This window comes from Caretta caretta, chromosome 2, assembly GCF_965140235.1.
Source record: "Caretta caretta isolate rCarCar2 chromosome 2, rCarCar1.hap1, whole genome shotgun sequence".
Taxonomy (NCBI): Eukaryota; Metazoa; Chordata; order Testudines; family Cheloniidae; genus Caretta; species Caretta caretta.
This window is the reverse complement of record NC_134207.1, coordinates 141,102,821-141,116,683: the sequence shown is the minus strand read 5'-3', so window position 1 is coordinate 141,116,683 and position 13,863 is coordinate 141,102,821. Positions and strand designations below refer to the sequence as shown.

General features: G+C 44.7%; 1 protein-coding gene across 3 annotated transcripts in view; it reads right to left on the bottom strand.

The window, feature by feature from the left end:
* DAP (death associated protein) overlaps positions 1-13,863 on the bottom strand; it is a 110,533-nt gene that overhangs the window by 68,711 nt on the left and 27,959 nt on the right. For all 3 annotated transcript variants that reach the window (XM_075125454.1, XM_075125453.1, XM_048839607.2), the window contains one exon: positions 10,914-11,010. In XM_075125454.1, coding sequence (XP_074981555.1) covers positions 10,914-11,010 — 97 coding nt within the window. The remainder of the gene's footprint in view (positions 1-10,913; positions 11,011-13,863) is intronic.

The following is a 13,863-nucleotide window of genomic DNA, read 5'->3' as shown; positions in this document are numbered from 1 at the left end:
AGGCCAACATTTTTATGGCTGACTTAGAACGCCGCTTCCTCAGCTCTCGTCCCCTAACGCCCCTACTCTACTTGCGCTATATTGATGACATCTTCATCATCTGGACCCATGGAAAAGAAGCCCTTGAGAAATTCCACCATGATTTCAACAATTTCCATCCCACCATCAACCTCAGCCTGGTCCAGTCCACACAAGAGATCCACTTCCTGGACACTACAGTGCTAATAAATGATGGTCACATAAACACCACCCTATACCGGAAACCTACTGACCGCTATTCCTACCTACATGCCTCCAGCTTTCACCCTGACCACATCACACGATCCATTGTCTACAGCCAAGCTCTGCGATACAACCGCATTTGTTCCAACCCCTCAGGCAGAGATAAACACCTACAAGATCTCTATCAAGCATTCTTACAACTACAATACCCACCTGCGGAAATGAAGAAACAGATTGATAGAGCCAGAAGAGTTCCCAGAAGTCACCTACTACAGGACAGGCCTAACAAAGAAAATAACAGAATGCCACTAGCCGTCACCTTCAGCCCCCAACTAAAACCCCTCCAACGCATTATTAAGGATCTACAACCTATCCTGAAGGATGACCCAACACTCTCACAAATCTAGGGAGACAGGCCAGTCCTTGCCTACAGACAGCCTCCCAACCTGAAGCAAATACTCACCAGCAACCACATACCACACAACAGAACCACTAACCCAGGAACCTATCCTTGCAGCAAAGCCTGTTGCCAACTGTGCCCACATATCTATTCAGGGGACACCATCACAGGGCCTAATAACAACAGCTACACTATCAGAGGCTCGTTTACCTGCACATCAACCAATGTGATATGTGCCAGCAATGCCCCTCTGCCATGTACATTGGTCAAACTGGACAGTCTCTACGTAAAAGAATAAATGGACACAGATCAGATGTCAAGAATTATAACATTCATAAACCAGTCGGAGAACACTTCAATCTCTCTGGTCACGCGATTACAGACATGGAAGTTGCGATATTACAACAAAAAAACTTCAAATCCAGACTCCAGCGAGAGACTGCTGAATTGGAATTCATTTGCAAATTGGATACAATTAACTTAGGCTTGAATAGAGACTGGGAGTGGCTAAGTCATTATGCAAGGTAACCTATTTCCCCTTGTTTTTTCCTACCCCCCTCCCAGACATTCTTGTTAAACCCTGGATGTGTGCTGGAAATGGCCCACCTTGATTATCATACACATTGTAAGGAGAGTGGTCACTTTAGATACGCTATTATCAACAAGAGAGTGGGTTTGTGTATGTGTGTCGGGGGGGGGGGGGGGAGGACCTGGATTTGTGCTGGAAATGGCCCAACTTGTCATACACATTGTAAGGAGAGTGATCACTTTAGATAAGCTATTATCAGCAGACTGGGGTGGGGGAAGGTATTTTTTCATGCTTTGTGTGTATAAAAAGATCTTCTACGCTTTCCACAGTATGCATCCGATGAAGTGAGTTGTAGCTCACGAAAGCTTATGCTCAAATAAATTGGTTAGTCTCTAAGGTGCCACAAGTACTCCTTTTCTTTTTGCGAATACAGACTAACACGGCTGTTACTCTGAATCAAGTTACTGAAGAGCTACCTTGAGGGAAAGGGAAAGAAATAGTAGGGAAATTTTGCACCAAAAAATTAAAAATTCTGCACACGTTTTAAAATTCTGCAAAGTTTATTTGTCAAATAAATGTGGAGGCTCCAGCATGGCACTGGGGAGCATAGGCCGCTGGCTGCACAGAGGTGGGAGATCACTATGCAGCTCCCCCCAGAACACAGATTCAACAGTGAGGCTGCACCCAACCCTGACACAGCGCAAGGACCGGGCCTGCCCCAGGAACACTCCAGGGCCCTGCTCCTCTGTGTGGGCAGGCAGGCTCAGCAAAGCAGGATCCAAGTGTGAAGGGGCTTAGTGTGGGGGTGGGAAAATCCGGGTGTGGGATGAAAGGGTTCTGTGTGGGGCAATCTGGGTGCGGGTGGCTCAGTGAGCGCCCAGGGGGATGGGAAGAGATCGGATCTGGATGCACAGGAGCTTGTTGGGGGGTTCTGGGTGCAGTGGTAATGGGACTCTGCAGGGGGTCCAGATGAAGGTGGTTGGGGCCGGTGGGGAGGATAGAGCTTGGCAGAGGAGTCTAGGTGTGGGGGACTCAGCAGGGGGGTTCAGATGCTGGGGGAATGGGATTCATTGGGGTGGGATCCAGGTGCAGGTGGCTTGTTGGGGAAGTCCAGGTGCAGGGGGAGAGGGGCTCATGGGGGGACGGGGTGATTCTGAGTACGGGGGGTGAGGCTCAGGCGGAGGGTCTGGATGCACAGGGGGTGGGTAGATGAGGAAGCAGCTCCTTATACAGTGATCCCTCCCAGCGAAGCGAAGAACCAATGGGTGCAGGAAGTGGGGTGGAGGGGGGAGAAAGAGTGTTCAGAGCTTCCTACAGCTGGGGGAGAAATCTGAGGGTGGGTCTAACACGGCCCTGGATGCTGTGCAGGGGAAGAGGAACGCCCGTCCTCCCCAGTCCAGCCGGGACTAGCAGCTGAGCCTGCTGCAGGGTAGGAGGCATGACCTGGGTCTTCTCCAGTCCCAGCTCCTGCCCGACAGCGATTTACGTTCCTCTGCCGGCTGCCCTGGGCATCCGAAACATACTACTGGGGAGGGCTGCATGACCGCTCTTATGGCTTTCCCGTCAGAAAGTCATTTTTCTGCAGGGAAGCAATGAAATCTGCGGGGTACATAAATTCTACACATGTGCAGTGATGCAGAATTCCCCCAGAAGTAATGGACAAAGCTGGCTACTCCAAGGGCCCCTGTCTGCAGCAGCATTGTTGTGATAACACTCAGCTCCTGGTTTTGGGTCTGGCCCTCCACAGGTGCTGCTGGAACAACCCCACTGCCTCGTTGCAGCTACTTCAGATGCCTCAACTTCTTTGCAAGAACTCTAGAAGAAAGCTTTCTTGAGGAGCATTAAAAGCCAGCCATTCATCTTGCCTTATTGTCATTTTGAGGAGAGGTCTAAGAAATGGAACATGTTCTGGAATTTCTAATATAATTATGGGAGTTTGACCACTTCTGCAACAATCTTAGTGGGCTCCAAGCACCCTTTTGAAATCTCCCAGAAATCACTGCTTCAAAGAGCTATACCAGAAACTGTGGAATAAACATCTAAAATGGCAGTGCAACAGTAATGGTGTAGTACAATGCAAGTGGTATAGACAAAGGCTAAAACTGCACCTGAAATACCATGTGGACACACTGTACCCTTGCTACTTGCAGTGGTGCAATCCCACCACCTCAACCACCACCAGCCTAGGAGAGTTCTGAAAACAGAAGGAAATACACACTGCATGTGGGTTTGTTCTGTGTCCATCACCAGCTCCAGCATTATCCCTCACTATTCTTGTGTGAAACTGGACCTAAAATGAGATGATAAAGTCACCAGCACACCAGATCTTTCAGGCCGCCCTTTTAAATACACAGAAGTTAATATTTTCTGTATCATTTTTCCCTTATTTCATTATCAGCTGCCATTGTCAGCTGACAAAGTTCCCTGAAATGTTTAACTATGAATGCAAAAAAGCAGAGATATTATATAAAGAACGTCAGGACTGTTTATGGTGGCAATGTGGCCAAAACAAAAAACATAAAAAGAAAAGCTTAAACAAAGTCTCCCTGCTTTGCAAAAAAAACCTAAAAGTTACCTATAAATTAAAATTGCATTTTAAAAAATGCTTAATAGCTCTTATTCTGTTCATGATCAGTTACAGATATTAAGGTCTATTTTGAAATGCAAATCTGATTTTAAAATTAAAGTCTTCACTATATACATAATTCATGTTTGCACAAAATACACTAGTTTTCCATATTCTTCCTCATATATTTGCTCATCAGTGCCTACCTGACTCTAGCGCTCATGGAAACATTATTAATTTCAGCATCATTAACAACATGGTTCTAGGACAGTGAACCATGAATAAAAGTAAATCAAGTCACTCATCTGATGACTGAAGAATAACTTAAGTTGAACGGAAGAAAAGTGATGGGGCTTATTCAGGGCAAAAACATCCCCCTCAGTTTCTAGATATGGAGAGCAAAAATGGCAACCAGCAGGGATTGGTAAGCACATTGATGACTGGGGAAGAAAGAAGAGCAGCTTCAGTGGCATCATTTCCTCTCCCCCCTGAACACATGGAAGCCCCTCTACATGGACATCAGCAGCCCACAAGTTTTAGCAGGAGAGCATGGATTGGCTGGAATGGAGGGACGAGTCACTCAAAGGAGCAGCATCCTCTAGCAAATTAACGGATATACAACTGGTAATTTAATTCTGACTGAGGCAGCAACAATTTTACATCTAGTGTCATGTCTGCTTTTGCTACCCAGCTGCAGGGTGGATAAAAATAAATAAATACAATTAAATTAAAAAAAAAAGTCAGATTTATTTTTATTTAAATTGGATAGTTTTGATAAAATGCTTTCTGAGGGAAAAACCTACCTAAAGATAGTTTTAATTAAGTCCTTCTAGACTATTCTTGAATTCTCATGTTTGAGCAAAAAAATATAGTTGTTACTCTATGGTACTACCATTTTAAATGCAGTTCAGATAAAAAGTAAATAGCTGAAGTAGGCAGATCTTCCTTTTACAATTTCGCCTTTAAAATAGTACTGAGTGTCACTGAATGCAATGAGTAATACTAAATGAGCAGTATGGTAATTAACAATTAAATAACTGCATTGACTTATTTTGTTTAGGAGAATCCATCTTCAACATACAGGATTCTGAAGACTCTCCACCTTCAAGGTCCCCAACATTTTCTGTAGTTTCAGAGTTATCTGCTAATGATAGTGTTTCAGTCAAATCATGTGGGTCACATATACTGTGGCTATCACGTGTAGCAAAAAGAAAAAAATCTCCATCATCCAGAAACAACCATAGATAAATCTGTGATAAGAACCAGCAGATTACAAAAAGAGGTAATTGATGAAAAAATTGCCTGGTTTGTTTATGCAGCAAACTCTCCTTTCCATATGATTGAGAACCCACACTTCATTAACATGGTTCAGTCATTAAGACCAGGATATAGTCCATCCAACATAGCAAATGTCGAAGGCAAATTGCTGGATAAACTGTATGAAAGAGAAATTGGGCAGTGCGAAAAAGGTCTAGAGCAGGGGTCGGCAACCTTTCAGAAGTGGTGTGCCGAGTCTTCATTTATTCACTTTAATTTACGGTTTTGCGTGTCAATAATACATTTTAAAGTTTTTTAGGTCTCTCTCTATAAAGTCTATATACTATATAACTAAACTATTGTCATTTGTAAAGTAAACAAGGTTTTCAAAATGTTTAAGAAGCCTCATTTAAAATTTAATTAAAATGCTAATCTTACGCCGCCGGCCCGCTCAGCCCGCTGCCAGCCTGGGGTTCCGTTCACCTAGGCCGGCAGCAGGCTGAGTGAGGCCTGCGGCCAGGACCCCGGCTGGCAAGGGGCCAGCAGTCAGAACCCCAGACAGGCAGCGGGTTGAACGTGGGCCAGCGGCTGGGACCCCAGACCGGCAGCGGGCTGAGCGGCTCAGCCCGTTGCCACTCAGCCCTCTGCCGGTCTGTGGTCCCGGCCACTGGCTCCTGCCAGCCAGGGTCCCGGCTACCGGCCCCACTCAGCCCGCTGCCAGTCTGGGATCCCAGCCCTGCCCATACAGAGTGGGTACCTACCTTCTCCCTGGTTCTAGCCCATTCTCTTCCTCTCTCTCTGCACTGAGCACAGGGCTGGGGGTGAAGGAGCAGGCTGGGGGTTGGGGGGGGTAAAGTCTGGCCAGGAGCTAGAATGAGGGAGGGGACTTAGGGTTGGGGGAGGAGGTTTGGGTGTGGAGTGCTTACCTGGGCAGCTCCCATTTAGAGCGAGGGTGCAGGTGGGAATGGGTGTGCAGGAGCTCCCGTTTGGTGCTGAGGGTGGGAATGTGGGAAGTGCAAGAGTCAGGGCACAAGGTGGGGGGGGGGCTGGTTATGTGCGGGGGTGCAGGAGTCAGGGAAGGGGGCTAGGGGTGTGTGAAGAGGGTGCAGGAGTCAGGGCTGGGGTTGTGGGGGGATAGAGAGAGGTCAGGGCAAGAGGCTGGGGTGTGTGAGGAGGGTGCAGGAATCAGGGCATGGGGGGCTTGGTATGTGTGGGGGTGCAGGGGTCAGGGCAGAGGGCTGGGGTCGTGAGGGGGCTGCAGGGGTCAGGGCAGAGGGCTTGGGGTGTGGGCTGGGGTTGTGGGGGTGTACCCAGCCCCTTGCCCTGAGCGGTTCACGGCAGGGGGCTGGAGGGGATATGCCCTGATTCCACCCCCCCTTCCCCAAGGCCCTGGCAGGCAGCAGCATGCCATTAAAAATCGGCTCGTGTGCCATCTTTGGCACGTATGCCATAGGTTGCCGACCCCAGGGTAAAATTGTTAACCTGAGTCTTGATGGGTGGAGCAATGTCCACAATGATCCTGTTGTATGTGCTTGTGTGACAACAGAAGAAGGGAACGTCTTCCTTACAGAAACAATTGATACATCAGGAAATGCACACATAGCAGAATACTTACAAGTAGCAGCAGTAAAAGCTATAACAAACTGTGAAAAAAAATTCAAATGTCTAGTACGCAGCCTGGTCACAGACAATGCTGCAAATGTATCCAACGTGAGAAAAAATTTACAAGAGCGTCCCAAGCAAATAACATATGGCTGCAGTGCTCATTTGATGCACCTCCTAGCCAAAGACTTCAGTGTTCCAGAAATAAAGACTAATGTTGTTGAAATTGCAAAATACTTCTAGAACAACCACTTTGCAGCAGCTGCTCTGAAAAAAGTGGGAGGAACCAAGTTAACTCTCCCACAAGACGTGCGATGGAACTCAGTAGTGGACTGTTTTGATCACTATGTCAAGAACTGGCCTAATCTGATGGCAGTTTGTGAACACAATTGTGAAAAAATAGATGGCACTGTCACAGCCAAAGTTCTCAACACTGAGCTTAAGAGAAACACTGAACACATGTGGAGTACCCTGACGCCTATTTCTATAGCCTTGAGCAAAATGCAGGGAAATAGGTGTTTTATTGCTGACGCTGTTGAAATTTGCAAGGAACTGAGTGAGATCTTAAAGAGAGAAATATGCAATGACAGAGTTAAATTACAAGCATTAAAAAAACGAATGGGACAAGCACTATCTCCAGCTTATTTTCTTGCAAATATTCTCAATACTCGGTACCAGGGTCAAACCTTAACTGCTGAAGAAGAGGAGCTGGCTATGACATGGACATCCAACAATCATCCCTCCATAATGCCAACTATAATAAACTTCAGAGCTAAGGGTGAAGCATTCAAGAAATATGTTTGCTGATGATGTTTTAAAGAAAGTCACACCAGTCACTTAAGCACTTGGATTCAGAGACTGTTGAAGTGATAATCTCACTTAACAGCAGTAGCTTCTTCTGCCGGTGTAGAAAGAATATTTTCTTCCTTTGAACTAACTGATTCCAAAGTGAGAAATCATTTGGGAGCCAAAAAAGCAGGAAAGCTTGTTTTTCTTTTCCAGATTATGAACAAACGGGAAAATGAAGGTGAAGACGACTGAGTTAGCTGCAGAAGCCAATATTTTAAGTTTCTCATGTTGACTTGGCTGACAGTCTTTTTTTTTTTTTAAATTTCATTTAACTATTTTAGTTAAACAATTTTAACAAAAACAAACCTGATTTTAGAAAACTTAAATATTTAACTAAAAATTCATATGCTTGTTTTGTTTTGTTAAAATATGTTTGTTGTTGAATACATAACGTTGTTGTTTTAGTTAAATAAAACAATTTAAATGTCTGTCTGGTGATGTTCTCCTCCTTATACAGCATGGCAAGAAAATCCTTCAAATATTAATGATTAACCTGTTGAATTGGAGATAGTTCACCTCCCAATGACTTCATAAATATCTGCTTCAGTTACCTTTGGTAAATGAAATAACCAATCATTCATTTTCTGATATAGCGGTAAAACTAATCTGAAAAGTTTTTAGAACAAATCACTTAAAAAAGTATAGTGTGAACCTTCTAAAAATGAAACCTACATGTATCTCTGAGTTGTGAAGAATACGTATTAAGGCTATAACAACCAACAAGAATGCACTTTTATGTCGAAATCCATGGTTAAATCAAGTCTTCCTGACTAGTGATTTAAATCAACTCCACCCTGCCCAGCTGCAGCTAAATGACCTGCTGCTTGAGTCCATATGCCCTGCCTTGTTACACCAGGGGCTACAGCACTACTAGCCTACGATTGGGGGAGCGGGCGGCTCTCTCTCCCTTCCTCTCCAGACAAGCAAACCAGGAACAGCACCTACCCCCTCAGGTTAATGCCATACAATTCCAGACACTAACTCACACTGCTTCCTGTTTAACTATACCCTTCCTGCTAGCGTTACCACAGTAGGGCTCAATCTGATTAAAAGGAAATTCAAACGGATATTTATTGAATTCCAAAACAATTTTGAAACTAACTTTACCTCAACACCTCTGTGAGGTCAAAAGCACAAGATCAATATAGTTTACAGAAAGACAAGAGTGAAGAGTCTGCACCAAGTGGGTACTTCCAGAGATAAAGTGGTCAGCAAGCTGAAACAATTGATCTTGTGAGACGTTAAGTGCTTTTCTCCCCTTACTTAAGATGGAAGTTCTATAGGTTGTTATACTTTTATCCTCTAAGTACAAAAAAAATTCCTGTGTGCCCTGCTTTACAACAGTAAGATAATTCTAGTTATATTTATTGCTTTTCACAGTACTGTTTTGCTATGAAAGGGAAACACTGGAGGCAACCCTGTTTCAACAAATCAGAGAGACAGCTACATCAAACCAGAGGCTCAGAGGTCACCATTATCAAAATGGCACAGCAAAACTTCTCATTTGGATCTGGAACAGACAAGACCATCCTACAATGGTTTCAGGGTGACACAGTACAGAGAATAAAGTAAAATGAACAGCACGTTACATACCTCAAAGGAATTATATGCCTTCCAAAGCCAATAAACATTTGGCAAAGAGGATGAAAGAATTCCCCCCCATCCCCCTAAAAAAAAATTCTCTGCTCCAACTTGCTTTTCTCCAGACAGATTTTAGAGATGACTAATCTGGTAGAAGGTGGGCTGTTCAATTCTTCCAGCTTTTCATCCAGACATACTAATTAAAACTCTTTCTCCACACACAAATTCTTTATTTCAAGTGGCAGTGACCCGTGGAAAGAAAAAAGTTCATGGCTTGTTTTTACTCCTGAAGACAATGCAGCTTGTTGTAGCTAAAACAGTGTTAAGAAAAGCACAGAAGAAAGTAGTTCACCACCTTTTTTTTTTTTTTTTTTGGCGCCTTTACTAAATACTGGGAGCAGTGAGGTCAATCAGCATAAATAGGATTTTGGTAAAATTGGGCTTAGTTATAAAGGAGAAACAGCTGGCACCATACATGTTTATTTTACATATTTCAAGCATAAGAAGCCACTACAGCTTTCAAACTTGAATGCCAAATAAAAATAAATCAATCTTAAATACTGTTAGTGTTAAAGTTACTTTTAATATTTTTGACATACAAAAATGAAACCTTTTTTACTGATTTTTCAGCAGAATGAGGCAAGGAGTCCAGTAAATATGGAAAAATACACTACTGTTTTGCAGAGTCTCCCAGCAGGTGAGTCCAGCTTCAAAACAAGAAGTCAAGGAGCCAGAAGCTCACACATCCTCAAACATTTGCTGTCTCTCCCCCCTCAGCCCAGGACAGTAATAAACAGGTGGTATTGTCAGCCATATCATCCCAGGGAGGAATGAAAAAACACAAAACGAGTGGGCTTGGCGTACACTGAATTAAAAAGCAGGGAATTTGAACCAGTACAGCATCACTCACGTCACAAAAGCCCAGAGGTTTGGTTTTTCTCACATTTGGGGCTCTGTGTTTTTGGCAACTGGGTGAATGGGGAAAGGAACCAGAAAACAGCTGCAGTGTATGGCATAATCCCCCTCCAAATCCATGCTGTTTCCCCCTTCTAAAATAACCAGGCAAACATTGTCTGTATTATTTTAAATTGACCCCTTGCTCCTCACTCAAATCCCTGCAAGGGAGAGTGGAATAGGCCAGACATGGAAGGAAATCACAAGAGCATAACTTGGAACTCTGGGGGCAGAGGGCATGTTTACACTGCAATTAAAGCCCATGGCTGGCCCATGCTAACTGATTCAGGCTAAGGGGCTGTTTAATTATGATGTAGACAGAGTTTGGGCTGGAGCCCAGGCTCTAGGACCCTGTGAGGTAGGAAGGTCCCAGAGCTCAGTTGGAGCCCAAACATCTACACCCCAAGTAAACAGCCCCTTTAGCCCGAGCCCCATAAGCCCGAATCAGCTGCGGGGGTTTAACTGCCTACCTACTGTAGACATACCCTTAATGACCTGGGGAACAATTCAGAAGCAGTGGGCCCGAGTCCAGACTTCCCTGGCCTCTACAGATACCTCACAGCTGGCAGGATTTTCCAACAGATTTTAGGAAAACTGTGGATTAGAAGGGCCTTGTCTCAGGTTTACTTGGAAGGGGAGAGGGGAATCAGAGCAGAAAGGGGCCGCATTCACCTGGCAAGATGATTTACAGACAGCTCAGCAAGGTGTAAATTGCTATTTTCCCAACCCTCTTACAAGGGCATATATAATCTGATTCTGTGTTTCTATTTTGAACTGGAATACAAAAACAAAGGCAGATTACAAGCAACTGCAGACAGCATAAAGGCCTTACCCAAATAAACATGTTTCACCTAAATTTATCACCAAGGTAAACAAACTCATGCTAATGTTCAAAGAGATGGAATTAGCTGTACTATATGCATAAAATCACGTATAGACTTCAGACTGCTCACCTGCTGCTTTCCCACTCTTGGTCATCCTTATCTTTCTCCTCTTTGGCATCTGGAGTGTGCGGGTGTTTCTGCACAATCCTCATCCCACCAGCTTTCACTGGAATGAAAATAAGAAAAATCAAATCAATATAACCAAAGGAGAGAAAACTAGTAAAAATAAGGATCCATTTCCAAAAAACAAATTTAATAATCAGGTTGTACAACTCAGTGAGAGCATGAGAATATTTGCAGGTGGAAGATCTGAGCAGCAGCTGTTGCGTCTCACTCCTAGGCATGTTATACTGCCTTATATAGCCTTCCAAGTTGGCCACTCAATGTACATCTTATTATTTTCGTATCTCCTTAGAATGTTAGACTCTTACTTCAACATCTGTCTCCATTAATTTCTGGCAATGAGAGGAGACCAAGGAAGTCTGGGATTATCCAACTGAGTAACATAGAAGCAGTCTCTTTTGCAAAACAGCACACACAGAAGTTTATTTTCATATAACAACAACAGTAAATAAATACTGAAACTACAGTACTAGTACTACTCATACTATAGTACTAGTAAAACACAAAAATCAACTTAAAAAAAGGGTTTTTTTAAAAAAATAGCATTACCCAAAAAAGTTTAAAGACACTATCCATTCACCTTTGGTGCAAACGTTTGTGTCTGTAAAATACAAGCATTACCCAGACATACCAACTCTTACAAATTTATCATGAGAGATGAGATATCTAAGTAAAATTAAGCCTCACTTATGATCTCGCAAAAGAACTCTCAACAGCACTGTCAATACATGTGGGAGAGTAGGCAACACTAACAGTCACATGCACACACCCTGGGGATGGGCAGGAGGAGTTAAAAAACAAAAACACAAAACAAAAAAACAAACAAACAAGAGACTGACCTAAAAAATAATTAAAAAAAAACAACTTACAATTTTTGATCTCTTGAAGTTGGCAATGCTGATTACCAAACCTCAAACCCAACAGAAGTTCTCTCATGATTTATTTTTAGTCCAAATAGAAACAAAGGCCTTGTCTACACTGGCAAGTTTTTGCGCAGTAAAGCAGCTTTCTGCATTGTAGCTCCTGAGATGTACACACTGCGAAGCCATTTAGTGCACAGAAACTATTTACTTACAGCGCTGTAACACAAAAAACAAAAACACCACACACATACATCCACCCCACACACCCCAATGAGAGGCGTACAGCTTTCTGCGCTGGGGGTACAGCATCACGGTGCCAGCGTAGATACCCTGGGCAATTACAGCGCTGCGACTGGCCTCCAGGAGGTGTCCCACAATGCCTGTTCTCGCCTCTATAATCATCATTTTGAACTCTACTGCCCTGCCCTCAGGTGAGCAGCTACCATCCTCACCCCGTAAATTCCTTTGGAATTTTGAAAGTCCCCTTCCTGTTTGCTCGGTGATGCATGCAGTGGTCTCAGCAAAACCTTCCAGGTGGCCCGGCCTGCTCCATGCACCAAGTGATTCCCCACTTGGAGCAATGCTGAGCTCCTGGACCTCATCAGCATTTGGGGAGAGGAGGCTGTCCAGTCCCAGCTGCGCTCCAGCTGTAGGAATTATGATACTTACACACAGATTTCATGATGCATGACAGAAAGGGGCCATGACCGGGACACACTGCAGTGCAGAGTCAAAGTGAAGGAGCTGTGTAAGGCCTACAAGATACGGGAGGCAAACTGCTGCTCTGGTGCTGTGCCCACAAGCTGCCAGTTCTACGAAGAGCTGGACGCGATACTCGGCGGCGACCACACCTCCTCTGTGAAGACCACTGTGGATACTTCAGTGGCTCGCGTGCCAGTCGAGAGAGGACCAAGCCAGGAGGAGGAAATCTTGGATGAGGATGTGGAGGGTGACCCAGAGGCAGAGGACAATTCAGAGGTCAGAGATGCATGCAGCCAGCAGTTCATTCCTACCCCGGAGAAGGCTAGCCAGTCACAGCTGCCAGATCTTGGCGAACCGCAAACAGGAGAGGAAGCCCCTGGTAAGTGGATTGATTTTGGGAATCACTGAAGCAAGTTGTTGGGGGCAGGACAGTTGCAGAAAGCATGCTTGTGTCTGTATGATGCACATACCACCACATGCCTAGTCTAACCGGCGGATCAGGCTGTTGATTGACTCCCTCACTTCACGGGAATCTGCCTCAGAGATCTCCAGGAAACTCTCATAGATTCACGGGACAATCCGCTGCTACAGGTTCTTTGGCAGACCTGCTTTGTTTCTTGGCCCATTAACGGTAACTTTAGAATCACAGAATATTAGGGTTGGAAGGCGTCAGGAGGTCATTTAGTACAATCCCCTGCTCAAAGCAGGACCAACACCAACTAAATCATCCCAGCCAAGGCTTTGTCAACCCGGGCCTTAAAAACCTCTGTGGATGGAGATTCCACCACCTCCCTAGGTAACCCATTCCAGTGCTTCACGACTCTCCTAGTGAAACAGAGTTTCCTAATATCCAACCTAGACCTCCCCCACTTCAACTTGAGACCATTTCTTCTTGTTCTGTCATAGGCCACCACTGAGAACAGCCTAGCTCCATCCTCTTTGGAACTCCCCTTCAGGTAATTGAAAGATGCTATCAAATCCCCTCTCACTCTTCTCTTCTGCTGACTAAATAACCCCAGTTCCCTCAGCCCCTCCTCATAAGTCATGTGCCCGAGCCCCCTAATCATTTTTGTTGCCCTCCGCTGGACTCTCTCCAATTTGTCCACAACCCTTCTGTAGTGGGAGGAGCAAAACTGGATACAATACTCCAGGTGTGGCCTCACCAGTGCCGAATAGAGGGGAATAATCACTTCCCTCAATCTGCTGGCAATGCTCCTACTAATACAGCCTAATATGCCATTGGTTTCTTGGCAACAAGGGCACACTGCTGACTCATATCCAGCTTCTCATCCACTGTAATCCCCAGGTCCTTTTCCGCAGAACTGATGCTT